Raw genomic sequence first — 27207 nt, 5'->3', positions numbered from 1 at the left:
CCTATCAGGCCGGGCCCGGGGAAAGGAGCGGGGAGGCAGCCCTGCCCATAGCGGCGGGGCGAGCGAGCCATGTCAGAGTTCCAGATTTCGGTGGAAGAGCTCAACGACCTGCTGGCCAACGGCAGCGGCTGCTACAGCCTCCCCAGCGCGCACAGCAACGAGGTGGCGCCCCGGATCCACGTGGGCAACGCGTGAGTTTCTCCCCCAAACCTCAACCCCCCACCCCCACCGCTCTCCCCTCCTCGGTTGTGGGGTGGGGGGGTGGGGAGCAAGAACACCCTACCCCAATCCATGAGGCTGTCTGTAGGCCTGGGAAAGAGCGACAGATGAAAACTGGGGCGAGGGGGGGGGGTCAGGTTGAGGACGGCGGGGTGGGCTGGAAAACGGGGAGGACGTTGCTGGTGGGGGTGGGATGCAAGGGGTGGGGGGCAGAGAATGAGTCCTTCTACCACCGCGGGGAGGGGAAGGTCCCTAATTCCAGTGACAGGGCTAGGGACCTCCACCCCCCCACCCCCCCTGCGTGGTGTTTATTACAGTTGACAGGTTTGGTTGCCGTCATCGTGCGTATAGTTGAACCTCCTCTTAGGGCTGTGGGGCAGCTAAGTGTTCATTGCCCTCCGGGTTGGAGGGCTGCTGCTGCTCCCATGTTAAAGTTTGGGGGACGGAAGGCAATTGATTGACGCTTGTCCAAATGCCTGCAGGTGATTGGAACCCAGGCCCCCTGCCAAACCGATGGAGGGCAAAGGAGAGGCGAGAGACTCTGGGACGCTAAATTTGCTATGTACAAATATATGAAGCTGATTTGATATGCACTTGGTCTTACCTGCACCCATATTGTCTACTCGGACTAGCAGCAGCTCTCCAGGGTTTCAGGTTCAGCCTTTTCCATCTCCCGCAATCCTTCAGATACTCAAAATGCCAGGAATCGAAGATGGGACCTTCCATTCAACGCAAGGGGGCAGCTCCCCCCTGCCATCAAATAAATAAATAAAAATACTGAACTAACTGACCCATCACGTCACAGATAGCTTGGCTCTGGCCCGTCTGCCCCCCCCCCCCAACATAAATCCTGAACCCCTGACATAAATCCTGGTTGCGCCAATGTGCTCAACCCTGAGATTTGATCATGTCATGTTGAGAGAAATGTATTCTGTGGCTGTGTACACACCACACATTTAAAACACCCCTGCCAAGAATCCTGGTAACTGTAGCTCCTCCCTCACAGAGCCATAATTCCCAGTATCCTTAAGAAACAATAATTCCCAGTATTCTTTGGGGGAAGCCCTGTACTTTAACTGGTGGGTAAAATCAAGTCCACAATCTGCCAAATAAAAACAGGTATACTTCCATTTCGTGAGAGAAGAGGGAGGGAGAGATCTTTGGAACAGGTCGAGTGCAAGTAACCAAACTTCAGTGATAGTCTTGGTGGCTGGTAAACCATTTTGACATCTTGTTCCAGGAAGTTAAACTCTGTTTGTTGCACTAGCGGCTGCCTCCGCATCTCCTTAGGACTAAGCACTGGGATGTTTCTACAAGTGATGTTTCAAAAACCCTGACTTCTGCCTTCCTCGTATCTGTAAATTGTATGAGAAAGCTTTGTTGGCTGGCGTGTACCTTGGCTTCCGTCAGGGCTTTGCAACCTGCTCTTTGCTCTTAACTTTTGGAAGATGGTAAAGATTTGCAGGTCCCATTAAACACTTTTAATAGGGTAGGAATTGGCCCCAGTCTTTCTGTGCACGTATCTGGAGAGGAAACTTTAGGGCATCTGTCTGTTTCGAGAGACAATGAAGTATGCCTTTCGGGGGGAGAAACCAAACTGCTGGAAAATCACAGCACCTGCTGTGGCTGCAGAAACTGGTAAGATGTAACTATCACAGAATTGTAGAGTTGAGAGGGACCCTGAGGATCATTTAGTTCAACCCCCTGCAATGTAGGAAAACGCAGCTGTCCCATACAGGAATCGAACCTACAACCTTGGTGTTATCAGCACCATGCTGTAACCAACTCAGCTATGCTGCCTCCCAACCTTTCAAGTCAAGTCAATAACTCAGCTGTAATTGGACTTCAATTTACATTATCCCTAACCATTGGCAATGATGGCTGGGGCTGATGGGAGTTGGTTTCTCGTTTCTGCCCTAAAATAAGCCCCCTTTTCACCCTCTGCCAGCACCATCTTCCTTCCTTGCGGCCTGGATTTTTCCGGAAAGCAAGTAGGTTTGGGTGTGTCACCGCCTTACGTATTTGGAAACGCATGAGCTTATATGCAAGGCACAGCCATAAAATTAGGCTGCGCAGCTCAGTATTTTCTCTCTCACTGACTGGGGCCACTTCCAAATGACCTCTGATTTATTTGTGGGAAGGTTAGCTGGCGTTGCGTCAAACAAGTACGTTTCCCCTCTCATTATTTGCAAAAGGTCCAATCCTTTGGGAAAGCGGGTTTGCTGTGCAAGGGCCTCCCGATCCACCATAATTGCACAGCCCAAATTTGCTGGCATCTGATTGAATCCCGCTCAAAAACAGTGATGTTCTGAAAGTGCTCTGGCAGTGGCTACAGGAAGAGAAGCCACTCGCTGTTCATTCTTCCTTCTTGGGATTTTTAAAATTTGGGCTGGTCTTTGGAACCTGCTGCATTTGTGCGCTCTAAGTGCTGAGCTTTGGCCTTTCCCCATAAAGTCACCTGTAAATACCAAAACAGCACCGTGGCATTTTCTAGGCCAGCTGGCTTACTGTAGTAAGAAGGCAGGTTTTATATATTTGCAATCCAGAGTCTGAAAACGACTCATGGTCTCCCTTGTAAGTTTAGCAGACCTTCCAGGTGTCCCTATTTTCCAGGGACAGCCCCAGATTTACAAAAGCCACCCCAGTTTCTGATTTGACCCTGGAATGTCCCGATTTTCCTTAGGACGTCCCTATTTCTATCGGAGAAATGTTGGAGGGTATGGAGTTATGCGACCCCCCCCCCAGCCAAGTGGATACAACCTTTATAAGGTTGGGGTTTTTTTTATGTTTCGCTTTTTAAATTTCATTTTAATTTAGGTTGGAAGCCACCCAGAGTGGCTGGGGCAACCCAGTCAGATGGGTGGGCTATAAATCATCATCATTATTGATATTATTATTATTGGACGTCCCTATTTCCATTGGAGAAATGTTGGAGGGTATGAGTTGAGGCCTGGATCTATCCATACAGCGGGATGAAAAATCCTGAAGTGACAAGATGGAATGTAATTCTTCAGATTGCAAAGGGATATGAATGCTCGCGTACATTTTTATTTTATTTTAAACCAAACAAAAACTTATTACAAGAAGAAAATCAGCAGAGCAGATAAGGGGCTGACTAGAACTTTGCTCTGCTCGTCCATCCTTCTGCTGTCAGGGAGCGTTTTGCATTGCAGGGGGTTGCATTTCAAAATGGCTAGCCCCCCTGCTCATTCCATCACCTCAGAGCTTTCCCGCCTCGTTTCCGCTGCAGGCGCAGGCCTCAGTTTAGCCCTCCATTTATGGTACTTGCTGGGGTGCCCTGTGAATGGCGCCTGATCACCTTTGTGAAAAGGCCATGTGTAGCCCTATTCCAGTTCAACCAGTTCAACCAGTTCAACCAGAGGCAAATGTCATAGAATCGTAGATTTGTGGCGTTGGAAGGGACCCTGAGGGTCACCCAATTCCCTGCAATGCAGGAATTTCAAATAAAGAACCACCAAACATTAAGCAGACCTTTTGGACTGAGCTGCTGAAGCTCGTAGGCCACAGGTTTAGCCACAGATCAACTCTAACCTAGCCCTAGATTTGTCATCCAGAAATGTCAGGCAATATTTATATGAAGACAGGATTTGTACATATGGATTTATACGTTTCAGGTTGGGAGATATATCAATATATTGTGCAAAACCGGTTTGAAGTCCATATTGCGATACGGGTTTCATAATTTTTGACCTGGCAATATATCGCAAATCATGGTGTGTGTGTGTGTGTGTGTGTGTGTGTGTGTGTGTGTGTGTGCTATGTAAAAATCACAATGTGGGAAAAACTGTGAAGCCAGCCAATGCCTCTACACAGCTCCATCGTTATTTCAGACATGGGACTCAGCTTACATCAGCAAAGAAAAAGCACTTTATGTGCGTCGTATATATGCATTATAACACTGTGACACCAGGTGACGCTGTGGAGTTCCGTTTTTGCAAGCTTATATATGAGTTTCTAACACTCCGGCCATTGCCATTTATGCCAGCTGTAGGAAGCATAACTGTAACTGACCAGAAGGAAGACCTGTCCCTATTGTGAGACAGCATACCTCTCCTTTGCAGAGTCAGCATTTCTAAGCCCATCGATGTCAATGGGCCTTCGTCCACTTAACTCTGGCAGCGCCAGCCCATGCAGTGTCCAAGGGGGAATGATTAACGTCACTAGGTGCCCGATTTGGGAAATTGCCCTTGGCACCAGCTGGCCCCCTTCAGGCTTCTACTTGCCAAGCTTCTACTTGAATAGGGATTGATTATCCCTTAAGATCCTGTAATTACCTTGAGGCGTTGGCGGTTGTGGCTGGAAAAGAAGGAAAGTCTTCCTCTGCTGGCGCTGTGTACCTTTATGCGAATGGGGATATTAATCCTTGTCTGTGAGCACATAGGGTGAGAGGCCCTCCAGATGGGGTCCAGCTGGAGTCAAACAATATTTTGGGGTCACAGGCTCCCCACCCCATCAAAGACCCAGAGGTCATAATCGCTGCACAAGGTCTGGTCTTATGTGCGCAGTGTTGGAAGCCGTGGGTAGGCAGATGCTTTTACGTTCACGTGCTCTTAAATCCTGGTACCCTCAAGACATAGTTGCCACTTAGGATTTTACATTGCTCTTTTAATTTCCAAAGCACTTCAAAATGTTCTGTGTCTTTCTAACAATAACCCGACACCATGCCCGACCGTGGTTTGCATACCGCTAACTGTAGTTACCGTAATAGCCCAAACCCTGGTTTGAGCATGGAAATGTACAGGCAGACCATTTTTAGACTACTTGCCTGTTTTCCGTGATCATCTTGATCAGTATTCCAGTTTCTTGTTGCATCAGCCTCAAGGCAGATCAACGGCCCTTTGGTTTGTTGAGTCTGACAACATGCAAAACACGATTGGCATCTTTGTTCCTCATTTTCCAGGCCTTTGGCTAATTAAGCAATCTATGGCATTTTAAACTGGAGGGAGGTGGTTTTGTTTGTTATGGTGGTATGCATTTTTGTGTTTTTATATTGTAAACTGCTATGCGATCCTTAGATGAAGGGCAGTACAGTCATACCTCAGAACTCGTACGCCTTGGTATGTGTGTGTTTCGGCTCCCGAACGATTGAAAACCGGAAGTGATTGTTCCGGTTTCTGAACGTTCTTTGGAACCTGAACATCCAACGCAACTTCTGCGGCTTCCGATTGGCTGCAGGAGCTTCCTACAGCCAATTGGAAGCCGTGCCTTGGTTCCTGAACATTTTGGAAGTCGAACGGACTTCCGGAACGGATTCCGTTCGACTTCCAAGGTACCACTGTATAGAAATTTTATTAATAAAAATAATGATGATAACAACAACAACACAATGCAGTGGTTTGCAAACTCACTCCAGACCATGGTTTCTGATTGTGGTTTGCTGGTAGGTTGAAAACCGTGGTTTGTCAAGTCAAACATTGCTCCAAACCATGGTTAACTATTCTTTGGCATGATGTCTGTGAGTTAGATTCACATTTGAGGTGACCATGTTGATTTTCCTAAGCTCACACAGTGAGTATTTGGCAGAGGAGGGAACTTGAACCCAGGCCTTTCAGCACAGTGGTGGACCACTTTCTCTCAGTTAAGAGAAGAGAGAATTTGATGAAATACATTGGCGATTCTTGGTAGTGCAGATCCAGTTTCCTCTATCTTTATATATTTTAAATCCGGAAGAAATGTTTGTTGTTGTTTTTTAAGTCATTGAAGAAGATGTTTGGAGAAGACATTGATTGGTACAAATGCTGACAAGGTCATTGATACAGGAGTGCTAACTAAGCAGGGCACCAATGAACTCTGTGCATTTTAATACAAGTCGAAGTAAAAGGTCAGGCTGCTCTGAACTAGAAATTCAGGATGCAGAATTGCAGCGTCTGCAAAAAGAAAAAGGAAAGAAAAAATAGGTAAACGGTCCAGGGAAGACGGGAGCAAGGAGTGTTAATTAAAATCTGAAGGTTAGATGAAGGTGTAATTGAGGATGCCTCAAAACTTTTGTTCCTATGTATGGTCCTAAGGAACAACCCAAAGGGTCTTCTCTTTTTTTTTAATATAATTGTTATTAGTTTTTTTTAACATATAATTTTCAACAGTAATTAAACATACAGTGGTGCCCCGCAAGACGAACGCCTCGGAAGACGAAAAACTCGCTAGATGAAGGAGTTTTTCGTTTTCTTAGCCGCTTCGCAAGATGCATTTCCCTATGGGCTTGCTTCGCAAAACGAAGCTTGCCCCGCAAGCTCCGGAAATAGCGGGGAAGCGCAGCGCGTCTTCCCCGCTGTCCCCGGACCTCTTTTGAAGCAAGGGGCGGCGGGGAGAAGATCGCTTCTCCCTGTTGCCAGCCCCGCAATCTCCGGGGACAGAGGGGAAGGTGCACGCGCCTTCCCCTCTCTCCCCGGACCCCTTTTGAACCAAGGGGCGGCAACGGGGAGAAGCGATCTTCTCCCCGCTGCCCCTTGCTTTAAACAGGTCCGGGGACAGAGGGGAAGGCACGCGGCGCTTCCCCTCTGTCCCTGGACGGTCTCCATAGGAACGCATTGATTGATTTTCAATGCATTCCTATGGGAAACCGTGCTTCGCAAGACGAAAAACTCGTAAGAAGAAAAAACTTGCGGAACGAATTAATTTCGTCTTGCGAGGCACCACTGTACTTTTACATCTTATTCAAATTTTTTACTTCCATCAATCCTGTCTGAAAATTTTCCAATCTAATCTCTCAGTATGCATTTCTTATCTTCCCTATTACATTTCAATCTCATAACCAATATCTCTATTTTTTTCTACTTTGTAACACTTCGTATATTTCTCCTTACAAAACTTATTGTAGTCTTACTAGCGTAATTTGTTGATTACAGTTGCTCTTCAAATAATTCTTCCAATCTTCTGTGAATCTCTGGTCCTGCAGGTTTCGAATCTTTCCTGTCATTTTGCCCAATTCTGCATAGTCCATTAATTTCGTCTGCCATTCTTCTTTCGTCAGAATTTCTTCTTGTTTCCATTTCTGGGCTAACAATACCCTTGCCGCAGTTGTTGCATATAAAAACAATTTAACATCTTGCCTATTAATGTCCTGACCTATAATACCAAGTAAAAATGCTTCTGGTTTTTTTAAAAAATGTATATTTCTTCTCAGGCCCTTTTGTTTTTGTGCAGTAGATGCACTGCTGCCACACACTTGTTCGTGCATTGTTACTTGATTATTGACGTAAACCTCCCAAATGTATTTTGTATAGTTAAGTTTTTACCTCTATCTTCAGTACATTTTCTTTTCCTTTATTGCTATGGCCAGTGGCTGATGCAAATAAGAATTCTTTTGGTTCTGATCCTTGTTCCTGCAATATGCAAGTTCTTTTCTTTTGCAGGGATATTGCAATTTCCCAGCATGCTTGGAGAATGCTGTTTCCTTCTCCTGCTGCTGACCCATTGCTACGTGTGGGGTGGGGTGAGGATATCGAGGACCTGAGATGTCATTAATCTTGGGCAACACAACCCCTCCTCTTCGTCTCCCCCCCCCCCACGCCATGTCGTGAACTATTGAAAATTATTAACTCGTTCAGGGGAACATTTGCAAATCCTGTTTGTAAAGAGGGCCACATCCTCCAGCAGTTCCCCCCTCCGTAGATTGGAGTGGGGAGCATCTTCCGAAAACTTCAGGCTCCCCACCTCTGTTGTGGAACTCCCCCTTAAAATTGTTGGCATCCGTCTGTCTCGAGAGACCATGGAGTGTGCCTCTGGGGCACAAGCCTGGCCTGCCCAGATGATAAGACACCCCCCTATCAGCCTCGCTGATGTGGTCCAAAGGAAAGCAGAGCAATATGTTTGCCTGCAGGAGTTGCTGGAATGAGGCGTACAAGGCGCCATCCAACCATCTTAAAGACTCTAAAGAGCCAGTGTGGTGTAATGGTTAAGAGCGGTAGTCTCGTAATCTGGGGAACCGGGTTCGCGTCTCCGCTCCTCCACATGCAGCTGCTGGGTGACCTTGGGCTAGTCATACTTCACTGAAGTCTCTCAGCCCCACTCACCTCACAGAGTGTTTGTTGTGGGGAAGGAAGGGAAAGGAGAATATTAGCCGTTTTGAGACTCCTTAGGGTAGTGATAAGGCGGGATATCAAATCCAAACTACTACTACTACTCCTCCTCCTCCTCCTCCTCTTCTTCTTCTTCTTCTTCTTCTTCTTCTTCTTCTTCTTCTTCTTCCTCCTCCTCCTCCTCTTCTTCCTCTTCTTCCTCTTCTTCTTCTCCAGATTTGTGTAGGGTTTACACCTTATCCTTTTCTGTTCCTGAAAACATCCCACAAAGCAGCAGAGGTTTAGGATCAGAGTTTTCCTCCTCCTAGATGGGCTACCTTCCCAGGTTGATGAACCTCATCTGTCCCTTTGCTAAAATAATAATGATGTACAAACTATGGTTGAATCTACACAAAGGAAACAAAAATGCTATAAATAAGTCAGAAATTACAATTGTTACACTGGTACCTCGGGTTACATACGCTTCAGGTTACATACGCTTCAGGTTACAGACTCCGCTAACCCAGAAATATTACCTCGGGTTGAGAACTTTGCTTCAGGATGAGAACAGAAATCATGCTCCGGCGGCGCAGCAGCAGGAGGCCCCATTAGCTAAAGTGGTGCTTCAGGTTAAGAACAGTTTCAGGTTAAGAACAGACCTCCGGAACGAATTAAGTTCTTAACCTGAGGTACCACTGTAGACTCTCAGCCCAACCTACAATGTTGAGAGATAAGCTCAAGGGACAACATTGCAGTGTTACTTCATTCTCTCAGCTTCAGCTGAGCCTGTGGCTGGATCTAGACACATAAAAAAAAAACATTTCAGGGAAAGGCGTTGTAAAGCTTATAACAGGAATTCATGTTGCCGAAGGATCAAACTCTACAGCCCCGTCTGATGTCACAGTGTTATAATGCATTAAAAAATACTAACGTAACTGAGTCCTGCAGTAGAGGTTTAATACCACGCTACATCTCAGGGCTGCTGTAAACCACACAATGATGTTTTACACCTGGGAGATAGCACAGTCAGTAGAGCTTGAGGCTCTTAATCTCAGGGTTGTGGGTTCAAACCCCATGTTGGGTGAAAGATCCCTGCATTGCAGGGGGAGTGGACTACACAACCCTCGTGTTCCCTTCCAAATTATATGATTCTGTGTGAAAACAAGCTTTTGGGATTCTGGGGGTGGACCAATGCTTCTTTTTGAAGACTACAACGTCTACGCAGGCTGAGACCCTACCTGCCCGCGGACTGTCTTGCCAGAGTGGGGCATGCTCTGGTTATCTCCCGCTTGGACTACTGCAATGCGCTCTACGTCGGGCTACCTTTGAAGGTGACCAGGAAACTACAACTAATCCAGAATGTGGCAGCTAGACTGGTGACTGGGGGCGGCCACCGAGACCATATAACACCGGTCTTGAAAGACCTACATCGGCTCCCAGTATGTTTCCGAGCACAATTCAAAGTGTTGGTGCTGACCTTTAAAGCCCAAAACGGCCTCGGCCCAGTATACCTGAAGGAGCGTCTCCACCCCCATCGTTCTGCCCGGATACACTGAGGTCCAGCGCCGAGGGCCTTCTGGCAGTTCCCTCATTGCGAGAAGTGAGGCTACAGGGAACCAGGCAGAGGGCCTTCTCGGTAGTGGCACCCGCCCTGTGGAACGCCCTCCCATCAGATGTCAAAGCGATAAACAACTACCTGACATTCAGAAGACATCTGAAGGCAGCCCTGTTCAGGGAAGTTTTTAATGTGTGACATTTTAGTGTATTTTTGGTCTCTGTGGAAGCCGCCCAGAGTGGCTGGGGAAACCCAGCCAGATGGGCGGGGTACAAATAACAAATTATTATTATTATTATTATTATTATTATTATTATTATTACATCTAATGCTTTGGATTTTTGCTGTTGCAATCGTGGCCTATCCTAAATATGATTATACCTTCTGGGTTCCTCCTCTTGCTGGTGTTTGGCATTCTTTATCTGCCACTAAAGAAGATGGATTAGTCGAAACTCATCTGGCTGCAGATAATTGGCTTTGGGGAAATATTTGTTTCATGCAACTGCACATGTTATTTTATTTTAATTGATTTTTATATCCACTTTGTTCAGGGCCTTTGCATATGAAGATGAATCTATTGGCCACTGGGCTCTGATCAATTTTTTTAAAAAAACGTTTCAAAGTTTTGTTTGTGTAATAGATTTCTATAATTCATGGGCTACCTTGGCTTTTTGTGTGTATTCACAATGTATTGGTTGAGGAACCTATTCTCCTCAGCCACAGATCTGAATTTTCTACACTCTGGCAAATCTTCTGTCCCTTAAGCCAGTCTTTTACACCAAGAGGTTTCTGACATTTCTCTCACTGGTAACAAGCAGTCTCTCTCTCTCTCTGCTAGTGCAATATTCTGCAGAGGGTAATGTTGATCCGGCGGCTGGAGTAATGTTACAAGACTTGCTAGGATGAGCTCCAGATTTAAAGCAGGCAGGAGTTTATGGCCCTCTCTGGGGATGGGCAAGAAAGTCTCTTCTCTCTCCCCTCCCCCCGGCTGCCCTCCAGAACTGTTGCTTTCAGCACAAAAATTGTGTGTTGTCCTCTATGGGGTTTGTGGATTAAGACCTTTTAGGCCAATGGCTCAGTTCAAACGGTTGGTAACGGTAAAGGGACCCCTGACCATTAGGTCCAGTCGTGGCCGACTCTGGGGTTGCGGTGCTCATCTTGCTATATTGGCCGAGGGAGCCGGCGTACAGCTTCCGGGTCATGTGGCCAGCATGACTAAGCCGCTTCTGGCGAACCAGAGTAGCACACGAAACGCTGTTTACCTTCCCTCTGGAGTGGTACCTATTTATCTACTTGCGCTTTGATGTGCTTTCGAACTGCTAGGTTGGCAGGAGCAGGGACCGAGCACCGGGAGCTCACCCCGTCGCGGGGATTCGAACCGCCGACCTTCTGATCGGCAAGTCCTAGGCTCTGTGGTTTAACGCACAGTGCCACCCGTATCCCTTTACATATCATAAATCCCTGCATACTTTATAAAAAATACTTTTTTTAAAAAAAAACAACCTCCCGAAAACCCCAGAGTCCTTTTTGTTGGGGGTAACTCAGATGGAAATTCCCAGGTGTCAGAAAAGGTTATTTATGTATGCCACTACTGCAGCTCATGTTTCGTTAGCCCAAAAATGAAAAACGAGAGAAGTCCCGACTAAAGAGTATTGGCAACTTAAACTGATGGAACATATGCAGCTTGCGGGCCTAACATATATAGATAAAAGAACAAGAAGAGCATACGTTTACAGAAGATTGGGAAATGTTTATTTGAATATATGAAGGACAATTTTGTTTGTTTGAAAACACTGGCAGCATTAAGATAAATTCAACAGTGTCAATAAGTTTTGATGGGTGTAATAATGGAATACTGACTGGTTAGCTTGTATAAAATATGCAGGTATTTATGTTGTGCAAAATGAACTGTGGAAAGAGAGGAAGGGAAGTCATTGATATTTTAAGGTTCTTTAAGTGAATGTTCTAAAATGTAAAACAGAAAATGTAATAAAAATCACACACACACATGACATGACTCAATCTTCCCATTACAGGTTCATAGCCAAGAATGTTATGCGCCTGCAACGCCTGGGCATCACCCACATCCTGAACGCGGCGGAAGGCAAGTCTTTCATGCACGTGAACACCAATGCCGAGTTCTACGAAGGCACAGGCATCACTTATCACGGCATCAAGGCCAACGACACCCAGGAGTTCAACCTCAGCCGCTACTTTGAGGAAGCTGCCGATTTCATCGAGAAGGCGTTGGCACAGAAAGATGGTGAGAGTGTCACCTGTCGCAGCTGCAAGAACCTGTTCCTCCGCTATGGGAATGGACTGCTTGTCCTGCTGAACTGCATTCTGCTGCGTTCTGCGGGCCAAGCTACACCATGGCCCTCCCTTGCTATTTCCCTGTCCCCTGCTTACAGATGCGTTTGGTTGCTCTTTGCGTTGCATGGTAGCCTTGAGCGCAAAGGAGGGCAGGCTGGAGAGTCTGAACCAATCCGGTGTCCTGCTTGCTGCATCAGGGAGTTGTAAGTCTAAAAACAGGAGGACACCAGTTTGCGAATGGCTGGTCCGGATCAGTGGCCTCTTAGTCCCTTGTCAATTTGGATTTTTGTGATCATTCTCATCTCCAGGATGTACCGTATTTTTCGCTCCATAAGGTGCACCAGACCATAAGACGCACCTAGTTTTTGGAGGAGGAAAACAAGAAAAAAAATATTCTGAATCTCAGAAGCCAGAACAGCAAGAGGGATCGCTGTGCAGCAATCCCTCTTGCTGTTCTGGCTTCTGGGATAGCTATGCAGCCTGCATTCGCTCCATAAGACGCACACACATTTCCTCTTACTTTTTAGGAGGGAAAAAGTGAGTCTTATAGAGCACAAAATACGGTATGTGTGTATTTGTGCGGAATTTAAGGGACATGAATTGAAGGGAATCAGCGGTAGCGTGGGAGGATTAGCAGGAGAAACATGTAAAGTATACCCCATTATTCTCACCGAGAGTACAGCTTTTGTCTGCTGGCTGAGGATCGCTTTCAGATTGATGGTGGATTCTGTGCTTTTATATATTTGAGCTGGGTTGTGCAGGCGGGAGCAGCAACGCTGCTTCTGAATGACAATCGCTGGAAACCACAGGAGGGGAGACAACTCTTCTGCTCAAATCCTGCTTCAAGGCTTCCCATATAAGTATCTGGCTTATACCAGTACGCTGGACTCAATGGGCCATTGGCTGCTTGATCATCATCATCTTCATCATCAATTAATAATTTATTATTTATATCCTGCGCATCTGGCTGGGTTTCCCCAGCCACTCTAGCCAGGTCCTAACAGAATATTTAAAACATCAAACATTAAAAACTTCCCTAAACAGAGCTGCCTTCAGATGTCTTCTATAAGTCAGGTAGTTGTTTATTTCTTTGACATCTGATGGGAGGGTGTTCCACAGGGCGGGTGCCACCACCAAGAAGGCCCACTTAGGTTCTTACGAAGTGAAGAGTCGGGTCTTGGCTTTCAACTGCTTGCAGTTTGACAGCCTGTTTAAATCTGCTGTTGCTGATTCATTCATATTTTGAATCCGCGGCGCAGCTGTTTTCAAGTCCCCGGGCAGCTCAGTGGGTACCTCCTCTACGTACAGAGTTCTTCCAAACTGGCACTGGCATCTGCTAACCTTCAGCATTCCTTTCTCCCTGTTAGGTTTGGGTTAGAACAGGGGTAGGCAAACTAAGGCCTGGGGGCCGAATCCGGCCAAATTGCCTTCTAAATCCGGCCTACGGATGGTCCGGGAATCAGCGTGTTTTTACATGAGTAGAATATGCCCTTTTATTTTAAATGCATCTCTGGATTATTTGTGGGACCTGCCTGGTGTTTTTACATGATCAGAATGTGTCCTTTTATTTAAAATGCATCACTGGGTTATTTGTGGGGCATAGGAATTCGTTCATTTCCCCCCCCAAAATATAGTCCCGCCCCCCGCAAGGTCTGAAGGACAGTGAACCGGCCCCCTGCTGAAAACGTTTGCTGGCCCCTGGGTTAGAAATTTGATTGTGTTCACATTTTAAAGCGAATCTAACAACCTTTTTGCCTTCTGAAACAATGTGAGAATCTGGAGGGAACCAGAATTGGGGGGGGGGGGGCTGGCTTGTGGCATAAGCTTTTGTGAGCTAGTTTCCAGGAAAGATTTATGCCATCGTAGTCTTCAAGGAGACACAAGACTCATAGAATCTCATAATTGTAGAGTTGGAAGGGAACCCGACGGTCATCTAGTCCAACCCCCTTTTTGTGACTTAACGTGTTCCTGTGCGGCCCACATGTGGTTTGCTCTCGTTCCCCCGGAGGCAAAGCTTCTCAAGCCCTCCTCTTCGGGCAATTTCGTAACTGGATCCCACCCGAAAATAGCGACAGCCTGGACAGTTTGTCCTTTTCCCGCACCTCGAAGGAGATTTTGTTTCCCGAACAAAGAAAGCCAGTTGGACTCTGTGGGCGAGTGAGAGTTCCCTGGAGTGTTGGAATTCTTGTCATTTGTTCTTGCTATTTAAGCGTTGCTATTCTGCTCATCCGCAGCGAGAACCCAGAGCAGCTTGCAAAAAAGAAAAGAAAAAGTATAAATAGAAAAGTTAATATGTAAATGCACGAACCTGGCCAAGCGCGGCTGCTTTTTTTTCTTTCTTCCCCCAAAGCCAAACAGTCCTAACACCTTCTTGTAATGAGGAAAACCTATCCCAGTCTCAGTTCATCATCGGGTTTTATAGGGATGTATTCCTGTCCTGAAAGGGACGCGGGTGGCGCTGTGGGTTAAACCACAGAGCCTAGGACTTGCCAATCAGAAGGTTGGCGGTTCGAATCCCCGCAACGGGGTGAGCTCCCGTTGCTCGGTCCCTGCTCCTGCCAACCTAGCAGTTCAAGAGCACGTCAATGTGCAAGTAGATAAATAGGTACCGCTCTGGCGGGAAGGTAAACGGCGTTTCCGTGGGCTACTCTGGTTCGCCAGAAGCGGCTTAGTCATGCTGGCCACATGACCCGGAAGCTGTACACCGGCTCCCTCAGCCAATAAAGTGAGATGAGCGCCGCAACCCCAGAGTCGGCCACGACTGGACCTAACGGTCAGGGGTCCCTTCACCTTTATTCCTGTCCTGGAGGTTACACATCATTTATGAATGTCCCTGTTTAAGACGTCCTAAATCCTGTCTGAATTAATGAAAAGTGAGGGGTTGAGACCCCCATGACTCTCCACCAGCCTGACTCATCTCTGCCTCTTGGCCTCCCTCATCCCACTCTCCTTCTGCTTCTGGGCTTCTCTCTGCCACAAACTCTCCCTTCTCCCTAAGCCCTGTTTCCTCTCCAGCTTCTGACACCTCCTCCTCCCAGCCTGCTCCCTCTGACCACTCATGGTCATCCCACCACCACACCCCGGGCTCTGAGCCTTCTTCCCTTGGGGGTTTCTCAGGTGTTTCCTCTGTGTCCAACCTGCCCACAGCAGCCAATGGAGATAGACAATACTGCACTCTATGGACCAATGGTAGGACTTGGAGTAAGACAGCTTCCTCTGATACCCTATCAAAATGGTGGGTGGCAGATTGTCACCTTCTCCCTTCAGAATCTCTCTTCTGTCTCTTCTGACCCCATTTTCTTTTGCAGCCTGCTAATCTTAGGAAGGACTCCATTTTACACATACTTACATACTCTCTCTCTCTCTCTCTCTCTCTCACACACACACACACACACACACACACACACAAACTTGCATATAGCTTCCATGAGCCCCCAGTTGTCACATATCGCGACTACACAGGCTTTTCTCTTCTTCCCTGCCAGTGTGATGTAGTGGTTAAGAGCAATACAGTGGTACCTCAGGTTACATATGCTTCAGGTTACAGACTCCTCTAACCCAGAAATAGTGCTTCAGGTTAAGAACTTTGCTTCAGGATAAGAACAGAAATCGGGCTCCGGCGACACGGCAGCAGCAGGAGGCCCCAATAGCTAAAGTGGTGCTTCAGGTTAAGAACAGTTTCAGGTTAAGAACGGACCTCTGGAACGAATTAAGTACTTAACCTGAGGTACCACTGCAGATTTGTAATCTGGTGAACTGGGTTCGCGTCTCCGCTCCTCTACATTCAGCTGCTGGGTGACCTTGGGCCAGTCACACTTCTCTGAAGTCTCTCAGCCTCACTCACCTCACAGAGTGTTTGTTGTGGGGGAGGAAGGGAAAGGAGAATGTTAGCCGCTTTGAGACTCCTTCGGGTAGTGATAAAGCGGGGTATCAAATCCAAACTCTTCTTCTTCCCCTCTTAGGCCGGGTGTTTGTCCACTGCCGCGAAGGCTACAGCCGCTCGCCGACGCTGGTCATCGCTTACCTCATGCTACGGCAGAACATGGATGTCAAGAGTGCCGTCAGCATTGTCCGGCAGAAGCGGGAGATCGGCCCCAACGATGGCTTCCTCCGGCAGCTGTGCCAGCTCAACGACCGATTGGTGAAGGAAGGCAAGCTGAAGAAGCCGTAACGGCCGCCGCCGCTTGCCCTCTCTTGCCGGAACTCCCGTTCGTTGCTTTCGGTTGCCAGCTCCAACTGCCAGGCCGCGCGAGGGAGGCAGGGGTCCCCTTCTGGTTTCTCCTGCTGCCCTGGGTGGCGCCGGAGGGCGCTGCTGCAATATTGAAACGCCCAGCGCCCAGGCGCCAGCTTGTCTCTTGTGTCTTTTCTTTTTTTTAAGTTTGGAATCTGCCCGATATAACGCGTGTGATTTTTGTGTGTGTGATTTTGTTCGGAGTCCCTTTTTTTCACCACAGCTGTGAAGGCCTTTGATAAAGTCGAGTGTTCACGTTGCCAGATCACTGCGAGCGCAGTTGGTCCTCGCTTGCCACCCTCTCTTGCGCTGTGCCACCTTGCAGACCCAGTGCCCGCCCTCCCTCCTCCTCTGGGGGTTAAATCTGGAGGGCCTTTTTTCATTTACATGTCAAGGGGCCAAGGGCTATCCCACCCCCTGGTCCAAACCTACCACTTTCATCCCTTGCTAACAGCATGTGCCAAAGGGTGGTAACTTAACAGAGTCAGGTTCCTAGTCCATATGGTCTCTGTGCAGGGTCCACCTGGGCTCCTGACCTTGGGCAAGCAAGCTGGTTAGATGTTGGGCTCCTGGCTCGAACGCTTGGACCTTGCGAGGTTTTTCGGAGCCAGGAGTCCCACCTGGTTGAGCCCAGCTTGCCATTTCACCTCCACTCGGCTTCTACCCATGTTCCACTGCTTAGCTGTGATTCTATGCACCCTCACTCTTGGGTTGTGTTTTTCTCATCCAAATGAGGCTGCAGGAAGCAGAGAAATAGGCTCCTAATGGGAGCAAACCCGGAGCAGATGGGGAGCAGGCAGGAGCGCAGAGCCAGTTGCCTCCCCCCCCCACTTTCCCCACCTTTTTCTTTTAGAGAAGCACCGGCTGCCCCATATCTCCCCCACTCACGCTTGGTCTGACCTCTCGGAGCATTACGAGATGGGGAAGTCGCATTACTGTAAATAGATAGAAACACACTCTCCGCTAACCATGTAATCTTTTTGTATATTCGCTGTGTTTCATATGAGTATCTGGATATATATATATATATATATATATATATATATATATATATATATGCAGGTTTTGGTGTCTTCGGGTGTCTTCCCGTGTAAGAGTCGGGGTGTCTGTGCGACGTTTCGACGAGGTCTCACTCGTCATCTTCAGGCTGGTGCTTTCGGCTTCTTGTTACTGGAACAGAGCAGAGTCTGGTGTTTGAGTTCCTATAAATACTGTTGAGGGGTGTGGTGTATAGCCTCCAACGTTCTGGGCAGAGAGGAAGTTCCTAGATTAGTGTGCCTTTTCTTCTTTGTTCCTTAATTACTTGAGGGATATCTTGGGTGATTTCATGAGTGATATTCTGAATATCACTGGGTGGGTCATTAATTACTTGAGGGATATCTTGGGTGATTTCATGAGTGATATTCTGAATATCACTGGGTGGGTCATTAAGTGTAGATTAGTTGCTAAAGCTCTCTAATCTACACTTAATGACCCACCCACCCTTTAGTTGCTAAAGCTCTCTAATCTACACTTAATGACCCACCCAGTGATATTCAGAATATCACTCATGAAATCACCCAAGATATCCCTCAAGTAATTAATGACCCACCCAGTGATATTCAGAATATCACTCATGAAATCACCCAAGATATCCCTCAAGTAATTAAGGAACAAAGAAGAAAAGGCACACTAATCTAGGAACTTCCTCTCTGCCCAGAACGTTGGAGGCTATACACCACACCCCTCAACAGTATTTATAGGAACTCAAACACCAGACTCTGCTCTGTTCCAGTAACAAGAAGCCGAAAGCACCAGCCTGAAGATGACGAGTGAGACCTCGTCGAAACGTCGCACAGACACCCCGACTCTTACACGGGAAGACACCCGAAGACACCAAAACCTGCATATATATATATATATATATACACACACACACACACACACACACACATAATACACTGATATAATATATATAAAATATGCACACAAGCAATGAAGAAAAGCCATTTGAGAACACGCTATCGAGGCAAGTAGCCTTTTGTATATAGGTCATTGATAATAGCTGTACTCACGTTTTTTGTGTGTCCAAAGCAGATTTACTATGCTTGTTATTTGAAGGCCAATGCGGTAGCGGTTTGGGATCCTATGCCCAGGAATGTGTCGGGTGGCGCACCAGCCGCATGTGGCCACTGACGTCTTGGGGAGTCGTAGGACAAAGTCACCAGGTTGTTGCCTCTGCCTAAATGTGTTTGGCGTGAAGGGGTGTGTGTGTCAGTGCTTAGCTATATTCAAAAGATGGCGTCTGCTGGTCCGATAAGGCAGTGATGGGGAATCATGTGATCCAGCAGGGCCAGTGAGAAGGGATGATGGGAATTGTAGTCCCGACAGCATCCAGAGGGTCATCCCTGCAATCGGGGTTATTGGCAATCGGCTTTTTTTTTGCCTGGTCTCCTCTAGTGATGGCAATTTTGAAATCTTCCATTGTGGAAGTGAAACGAATGAGCTCAAATAAGCTGATCTGTAAAGATGTGCTCTCTCCCTTGGCCTCAAGTACGCACAACCTTGTTTTGAGTTTAGGAATTTTCCTTGATTCTGTTTGATTTTGGCTACGCACCGTATTTTCCCATGTGGAAGACAATGTTTTCTTTTCTTAACTTTTTTGAGTAAAAAATGGGGGGCGGGGCCTTCTTTTACATGGGGGGGCTGTCTTGTGCACAGTTTTCAGCATGGAGATCAACAACTTGGAGGGCGATTGCCCCACAAAAGCTCAAGAGCTTTGGCAACCCAAAAATATTGATTTATTAATTTTGGGTTTGGAAAAACAGTCTTCTTACACACGGGAAATACATGGTGTTTGCTCCATGTGGTAGAGCTGAGCTGATATTTCGCTGGATGGGTTTTTCTGAGCTCTTTTTCTTCTCCTCTGCCATAGAAACAGAGGGTGCTTCCTTTTGTAGGTATCCTACAACTGCAATACCCCAGATCACCACTAGGTCGGAGACATTGTGCAGGATGCAGAAAGGCAGACAGCAACTGTGCTTGGGGTGTTGGGAACGGGGTTGGAGCCCCTTCAACAGCAGAGCACGTGACCTGTGTCTAAAAAGGCCCCCATATCAGTCCTCGGTGTCTCTAGGTAGAGCTGAAAAGGACCTCCCCTTTAGAAAGAGCTGCTGCCAGCCAGTACTGAGCTGAGTGGGCCAGAGGTTTAACCATTTTTAAGATGGCTTCCAGTGTTCCTAACCAGCTCTATTGGGATCGCTTTCCCCAGTTCATTTCTCTTCCGTTTGGGTCTCGGAACAGGGTAGAGGGAGGTCAAAGGCTTCGACCTCTCGCTGTAGCAAGGGTGGATGAATTCGTGCATTTCAGTTTCTCATTTTCCCAATCCTCAATTCATCACACCGAAAGCCCTCGCCAAAATTCACCAGTATTTTGGTGTGCATTTTCCCGCCCCACCCCAACACTAATATAATATACGTTTGTTTGGGTGTTATTTTAACCTGCAGGGCATATATTCCTGTATGCATTTTTCAGCCAGAAAACAGCACTGCAGAAAACCAGAGAGGTGCGGATTTTTTGAAGGATAGCTGCTGCATATTTGGGGTTTTTTTTTGGGGGGGGGGGAAATGAGACTCAGATAGCTTTGCAGTGAAATGACCATAGCCGGACTCCCCTGTTGTCATCTGAAGACCACCTTAAAGAGCAGGAAGCAGGGCAAGGGGCAGCAGAGGCTAAGAAAAAGAGATCTCGCTTTAGGGCCCAGCGTTGTAGGAGGTCCAGACCTAAGTCTTTCCAGGGGTCAGTAGGTTAGATCAGCGAACAAGACAGCAAGTCTGTTTGGGAATGGGAAGCATGACTTCAAATCCTTGATCTCGCCACTCTTTGCCTTGTGTGGGTTACCAGGCTGCTATCAGCTACACGACCGAGGCTGGGAGTCCTGTTATTGTACTATAATTCCCATCATCCCTGACCACTGACCATGCTGGCTGGGGGTGATTTGAACCGCAGGGATTGCTTCATTTTGAAGGCATCCCTTAGCTTCTGTCGAGCCAATGTGGCCTCGTGTTTACCCCCCGAGGTCCAGAGCCCTGGAAATTTGGACTGGGGAGACCCAGGCGCAAACCGCCGTTCACCACCCCCACTGAAGCAAAGTCGCTGTTGCTCAATCTGGATATTGTAACGGTTAAAAAAAGATGGGAGTGCCTGCTTTGCTATTCCTTATTTCCTCCAAAAAGCTCAATCTAACAAAATACCCTTTTCTCCTGTGTGGCTTCCCCAGAGCATCCTTTGCACTCATAAATATTTATAGTACCTGTTCTTCCCCTTATGGCAGCCTTTCTCGAGCTTGGGCCCCCAGATGTTGTTGGACTACAACTCCCATCATCCCTGACCACTTGTCCTGTTAGCTAGCGATGATGGGAGTTGTAGTCCAACAACATCTGGGGACCCAAGCTCAAGGAAGGCTGCTTTAGGGCCCAGTGCAGCTTTAGGCTGAAGTAGGAAATAAATCTGGTTGTCTGGGTCTCGGGAGGAATGTTCTAAAAACAGCCAATTTCAAAACAGTACCTTTCGGCGTGTGTTTATGGCCAACAAGTCCTAGCTGTTATGAGTGCCAGGGGTAAGTTTTCAAGTTGCACGAGACTAAAGGGAGGCCAAAACCAGCTTCAAGCTGGCACAGGAAGTCAATGGAGAAGGTACTCGCTGGTTCATTTTTAAGCTGGTTTTGGACTTTCACTCGGTATGTGTGCTTCTTTAGATTTTCTCTCAGGGTTCAGACTTAGGGGCGAAGGGACTTCTTACCCTTCTTGGTAGAGAAGTGATTCATTACTCTGGATAGATACCTGAGTAACCCAGGTGTTTTTTTGTTTTTTGTTTTGCCCTTGTAGCTGCAACTGGGCTGTAGTGGCGCACCCGCTCAAAAGCAATAGTTTGTGGGCAAAGAGAGAGGTTCACGCTCTCTTTTGAACTCAGGTTAGATTCCGTGCAACTTTTATGAGAACGTGTGGTCTTGCTTTATTTAATTATTTATTTTCGCTGCAAGTGGGGCAGCCAGCCCCATCTATATACAGTGCACTGCCCCCCCCCAAAAAAATCCTGTTGTGACACCCTTGCCTTCAAGATTTCACTCGGAGGCCTGGAATGTGGGAAGGCCCTCAGAAGCACGTGCAGAGTGCGTTTATGAACACCTGACCTTGGGGTCCATGGGATTTGTTAGAAGTCGGAGCTACTAGGTTCGAAAGCGCATCTTCCCCGTAGTCTGGAGCCCTGCACACTTAAACAATGACAAAAAACGCCCCACTGCCAACTCTCATGGCCTTGTTTCTTGCCAGCCTTTTTAGCGAGGAGTCAAGTCTTTCCTTTTTCAACCTGGGAGGAGGAAGAGGAGCTTTGGGTTGGTGACAAAGCACATGCTTTGCATGCTGAAAGTCTCAGGTTCAACACGCCCCCCCCCCCAAGCATCTCCACTTAAAAGTCTCTGTCTGCGGAGAGCTGTTGCCAGTCAGAACAGACAGCACTGGGCAAGGTGGATCTTCAGTTTGGTGTAAGGTAGTTTTCAAGCGCTTGTCAGGGTGGAGTGCTGTCTCTGGATCGCTTGCAAACTTGCCTACGCCGAGTTTGGATGGAGGGCCGCCATTCTACAGTATATACCGTATTTTTTGCTCTATAAGACTCACTTTTTCCCTCCTAAAAAGTAAGGGGAAATGTGTGTGCGTCTTATGGAGCGAATGCAGGCTGTGCAGCTATCCCAAAACCAGAACAGCAAGAGGAATTGCTGCTTTCACTGCACAGCGTTCCCTCTTGCTGTTCTGGCTTCTGAGATTCAGAATATTTTTTTTTCTTGTTTTCCTCCTCCAAAAACTAGGTGCGTCTTGTGGTCTGGTGCGTCTTATAGAGTGAAAAATACGGTATGCAGTTTATTCAGGAGTCAGCCCGGTTGCCTGAACCAAGTGAAATCTGAGCAAACGCGCATCAGGAGAGGGTTGTGCAGCTGAGGCCCCTTTATGTGCAAGCAAGTCCCTTTTTTAAATCCACGGGACATGCTCTGAGCAAGCCCGGTTCTGTCAGCACGCTGCACCTTGGGGCTTGGCGATGGCTTCCCTGCAGACTGTGTTGACTCCTGTCTGCCGAAGCTCCAAGTGCCTGGATGTTGGAGGGTGTAGCGTTCGCCGGGAATGAGCGATTCAGAATTAATGTATTTGGGGAAGGGGCTACTTCAGTGAGAAAAAGTGGAAGGGGCTGAGCAGCCATTGGGTAGTGCCCACCTCGGGTGATGGAATTGGGGGGGGGGAAATAAGTTACCAGAATGATGTGTGTTGCCATCTTTTATAAGTTTGATTGTTGTCTCTTGTGGGAGGAGAGATGACCCACCAGTGTCCAATAAAGTATTTGTGTGGCATTACACTCCACTGATGTGTGTCTTTTGTGGGTGTGTAGGGGGAATGTGGGGTTTGCCCGGGACCCTCTCTCCCCCCAAAAGGGGGGATGAAAAGAGGGACACCTTATTGCATCCCCTCCAACATTTCTCAGCTGTAATTTTTTTATATATATTATTTTTTACCAACAACCAAAACCCAACAGTGAAACCCCCCAGGCAGCTGATACATTGAGTATACCTAATCAATAATAACATATTCAAATCGACCATATGTACAGTTCCATATACATTAACACTCCTCTCTCCACAAGGTTTATTTAACTTTCAACATTTTAATTGCCCCAAATTGTTCAAATCTACCCAAATAATTCAATATCTTCTCAAACCAATCCTCCTCTTCTCACTGACCTTAAACCCTTTCATTCTGTGTATCTTCACAGTTATATATTCTAAAATTATAATATTCAATTTTTTCCTCCATTGGTTCACCCCAGCACTTCTGCATTTTTTCAATTACTCGCTATAACCTGTCTGGCTGCAGTTACCATCAATTTTACCCATTTACATTCCTCTTTTGTTTTTAACTCGGTGCTACTCAGGCTAATAAGAACCATTAATTTAGATATTTCCACCTTCCTAGCCACAATTTCTGATATTTCTATACTAAACTGTTTCCAAAATTCATTAACTAACGGAAAATCCCACCACATATTTCTCAGCTGTAAATAAGGACATCCTTCAGAAAGGGCAAGTGGGACAAATCTGGGATCAAATCAGAAACAGGGACAGCTTCTGTAATTCTGGGACTGTCCCTGGTAAATCAGGACACTGGGACGGTTTCTCTTTATCCGTCGACTCCAGGAAGGATGCTGTAATAACTTTAGCCTCTGAGGCCAGTTCCAAACACTCCTTATTTCTCAAATGTCCAGGGATTTTTGGTCTATGAGGCCACAGCGAATGCTATGGGCACCGTCCAGACCCGGCAGACGACGATTAGCGTTGTCTACAGATTGTAGCCCACTCTTCCTTCAGAGATGGAGAGATGAAAATGGCAGGATCGCTCTCTGCCTGAATGCATGGCAAGGCTGGTTGACCCTGCTTCATAGAATCATAAAATTGTAGGGTTGAAAGAAACGCCAAGGGTCTTCTAGTCCAATGTAGGTGTGATGGCCTGGGACTTGGGCTCGGACTCGGAACCAGAGGAGTCTCAGTCTGCACTTTGCCTCAGGTGGCATCTGAACCAAGTCTGGGGCCTGATCCTGAAGAGTCCCAGTCTGCACAGGTTCCCCTGCAACAAACTCCAGCTGGGCCAAGTCAGGGGCCTGAGCCTGCCCTGGCTCCAGATGCGGGGATGACCTCGTTGCCTTCAGCTGGGCCATCGCTTACAGCTGCTCCACTACCGGTTTGGTCAGGGGAGGCTGAGGCGGCCCCTGGGTCTAGTAACCCACCGACGTCTCCCAAGCTGCAGAGACTAAGGTCTGAGAGAATGAGAGACCTGAGTACTCGCAGGAGGAGTGCTCGCCTTCGGGCGAGACAGGGAGGTGAGTCACCGGGGGATCAGGACCGGCCGTTACCCTGTCAGAGATAAAAGGCTGTCGGACCCCGCCCCAGGTTGTGGGAGCAACATTGCTGTTTGCCATAAGCTGCCTGAGATCCTGTGCCTGACCTTGCCTGGTTTGCTGCCTCGTGTCCTGCCTTGGCCCTGTCGGACTGGCTCCTCGTGGAACCCTTGGATTTGGGACCAGACCTGGACCGTGTTACTCAGGTTACCCCCAGGCCGAGCACAGCAGGGATCTCAGCTAAAGCATCCATGACAGATGGCCATCCAACCTCTGCTTAAAAGCCTCCAAGGAGGGAGAGTCCACCACCTCCCAAGGGAGCCCCTTCCACTGTTCAACAGCTCTTACTGTCATCTAAAGGGCTTTTGAGGGCGGGTTCCATTTACCCTGTGGAAAAACAGGGTAGCAGTTCATCAAAGCTTGTTGGATGGAATGTGTGCTCTCTTTCGCACTTACCATTCGTTGACGCCAGGTGGTGCCCTGACGCCTTCGTTCTGGGCAGGAGGTGCTGCAACTTCCACCTTCAGCTGTGCCGCTCGATGGCATTCCTGTGCTCCCTTCCCATCTTACAGGGATGGAGCGTGCTGCTCTCAGCATCAAAGGTGTGTTGGGCCCACAAAGCCAATCAGGCATAGCGGTTTCATTCCCTGTTGGGTGTGTGCATGGCCATGCGTTCAGCGTCTTTGCTACAATCCTTTGCTTTCTAGGGCTGACTGATGCTGGTCAGTACATGTGGCTAGAAAAAACAACTGCATGCAATTTTCCGTTTGTCCCCTGATTTCTAGGCATGGCTAAAGCAATTTCCCGTGGGCCTGCTGATTCCCCTGGGAAAACCTGCTCTTTACAGTTGCATCAGAGCAAACGTCAATTTGCAGAACACCTGGTTGGTGTTTGCTCCGATTCGGCGGTAGAAAGTGCATTTTCCCTGGGGGAAGGTGGCAGGACAAGGAGAGGTGTGTGGATCAGCCCCTAGTTGTGCCACTGATCTGCCTCTGTAGAAAACTACTGATGTGCTACACTGCCTAACCTACCTCAGAAGGGACGCGGGTGGTGCTATGGTCTAAACCACTGAGCCTCTTGGGCTTGCCGATCGGAAGGTCAGCAGTTCGAATCTTCGTGACAGAGTGAGCTCCCATTGCTCTGTCCCAGCTCCTGCCAACCTAGCAGTTTGAAAGCACACCAGTGCAAGTAGATAAATAGGTACGGCTCAGGTGGGAAGGTAAACGGCGTTTCCGTGCGCTCTGGTTTCTGTCACGGTGTTCCATTGCACCAGAAGCGGTTTAGTCCTGATGGCCACATGTCCCAGAAAGCAAAGTTTGTCTGTGGACAAACCTGCTCCCTCGGCCTGAAAGCAAGATGAGCGCCGCAACCCCATAGTCACCTTTGACTGGATTTAACTGTTCACAGGTCCTTTACCTTTTACCTTTACCTCACAGGCTTTTTGTGAGGTTAAAATGGGAAGAGGGAGACAACCACATATGCTGCCGCCTCGAGCCCCGTGGAGTGAAGCTGGGGTAGAAATTGAATAACTAATATACCCCCCCTCCCACTCCTATTCATGAGGCCGTCGTCTGCACATGGGCTGTCCCCTGTGCATGTGCAAAGGGCTGCCTCCAATGCACAGACCACAGCCGAACTGCAAAGGTGAATATGGCTCACATTTTAAAATTGGATGGAAGATAGGAAAAACACAACCCAACGGGTATTTTTGCAGTGCACTTAAGAGCCAGCACAGAATCAGTTGTAAAAAGCGTTGTAGAATACAAAAGTTTCTGACAGAAGAAGAGGAGGCAGAGAACATACAGTGCAACATTCCTCTGATTAAAATTGGGACATCCTATTCAACAACAACAACAATTTTGACTATTTATACCCCACCCATTTGACTGGCTTTCCTTAGCCACTCTAGGCAGCTTCCAACATATATTAAACCACAATAAAACATTAAACATTTTAAGAACATCCCTATACATGGCTGGCTTCAAATGACTCGGGGGCCGGATAACTCTATACCCTCCAACGTGTCTTGGATCAAATTAGGAACATCCTAAGGAAAAGCGGGGCATTCTGGGATCAAATCAGAAACTGAGGTGGCTTCGGTCAAATAGGTACCGTACACTTTGGAGTGGCTGAGAGAAGGGGCTCAAGAGGCCTGCCTGAGATTTCAGGAGGAAATTTCAAAACTGCGGAGCCGCTATCTAGAAGGCTGGCAGGTTCCAGGGACCTTCTCAAAGGACCAGAGAGCTAGCCCTCCTCGCCCGTGATGCCGATCTAGGGACAGTGCTCATGGGTGCAAACAGGCCTTCAGATTACCTGTCACTACCTAGGCTGTTGAGCCCCTGCTCACACCTTCATGGGATCAGGTTTCTGGGGGAGATTCCAGGCTGTTGCACAATTACATTTATTATATTATATATTTTTATGTACTACTGTATTTCATACTGTTGAACATTTCTCCGATGAAAATAGGGATGTCAATAATAATAATAATAATAATAATAATAATACCCCACATATTTACTGGGATGCCCCAGGAATTCCATTTAAATGGGCATCCATTTAAAATGCTTTCGCACTGCAGTAGAGTTAATTGAACGACGCTCAAGGGTGCTGCACTGCACTTTCCCATTTCTTTTTTTTAAAAAAAATGCTTCACGGGTGGATTTAGGAATGTAGCTAACTTTCCTCTCACAAATGCCCTGGAGAAAGGAAAACAGGCTCCACGCTAAATTACAAGGAGATGCAAAGTTGCCTAGGCATGCCTCAGGGTGAAGCAACAGGTTGTATCTTTAAAGGTGAGGTTCGGCCCCTGCTTTTAATACTCAGCCTTGGAAGATGTGGAATAATATTAAGGCAAGAACCAAGCGCCTCTGCCTCCATCTCTGGAGGTGTGTGTGTGTGTTATAAGTACTCTCCCCTCAGGAGGCACAGTTAATAAAAGAATCATAGGGAACGTT

General features: G+C 47.5%; 3 protein-coding genes and 1 long non-coding RNA gene across 4 annotated transcripts in view; 3 read left to right on the top strand and 1 right to left on the bottom strand.

Annotated features, from left to right (window-relative positions):
- The window catches only part of LOC309516017 (ras-related protein Rab-18-B-like), a 43069-nt gene extending 42769 nt beyond the window's left edge, over window positions 1–300 (bottom strand). Inside the window, exon 1 of the mRNA XM_082194472.1 lies at window positions 284–300. Coding sequence (XP_082050598.1) covers window positions 284–293 — 10 coding nt within the window. The 5' untranslated portion in view covers window positions 294–300. The remainder of the gene's footprint in view (window positions 1–283) is intronic.
- Window positions 59–16516, top strand: DUSP3 (dual specificity phosphatase 3). Its single transcript, XM_082194562.1, has 3 exons — window positions 59–191; window positions 11829–12055; window positions 16068–16516. The coding sequence occupies exons 1-3, from the start codon at window positions 70–72 to the stop codon at window positions 16274–16276; spliced, it is 558 nt and encodes a 185-aa protein (XP_082050688.1). The 5' UTR covers window positions 59–69; the 3' UTR covers window positions 16277–16516.
- Window positions 16517–18244: 1728 nt separating this feature from the next.
- LOC309516075 lies at window positions 18245–22717 on the top strand. Its single transcript, XR_014212746.1, has 2 exons — window positions 18245–19072; window positions 20431–22717. It is a non-coding gene; the product is annotated as an uncharacterized lncRNA (long non-coding RNA).
- A 2006-nt stretch (window positions 22718–24723) lies between these two features.
- Window positions 24724–27207, top strand: part of SOST (sclerostin) — a 26016-nt gene continuing 23532 nt past the window's right edge. The window contains exon 1 of the mRNA XM_082194543.1: window positions 24724–24852. The gene's annotated coding sequence lies outside the window, so the exon portion shown is untranslated. The remainder of the gene's footprint in view (window positions 24853–27207) is intronic.

Source organism: Podarcis vaucheri (assembly GCF_965113315.1).
Source record: "Podarcis vaucheri genome assembly, chromosome: 13".
Lineage (NCBI taxonomy): Eukaryota > Metazoa > Chordata > Lepidosauria > Squamata > Lacertidae > Podarcis > Podarcis vaucheri.
The sequence above is the reverse complement of the archived record's forward strand: the minus strand, read 5'-3'. Positions and strand labels throughout refer to the sequence as shown.

Excerpts from the sequence above, each read along its gene's own strand:
- DUSP3 (XM_082194562.1), top strand. The coding sequence starts at position 70 with ATGTCAGAGTTCCAGATTTCGGTGGAAGAGCTCAACGACCTGCTGGCC. Across the intron at positions 192-11,828 it reads CGGATCCACGTGGGCAACGC|GTTCATAGCCAAGAATGTTA; the intron begins GTGAGTTTCTCC and ends TTCCCATTACAG. Across the intron at positions 12,056-16,067 it reads GGCGTTGGCACAGAAAGATG|GCCGGGTGTTTGTCCACTGC; the intron begins GTGAGAGTGTCA and ends TTCCCCTCTTAG.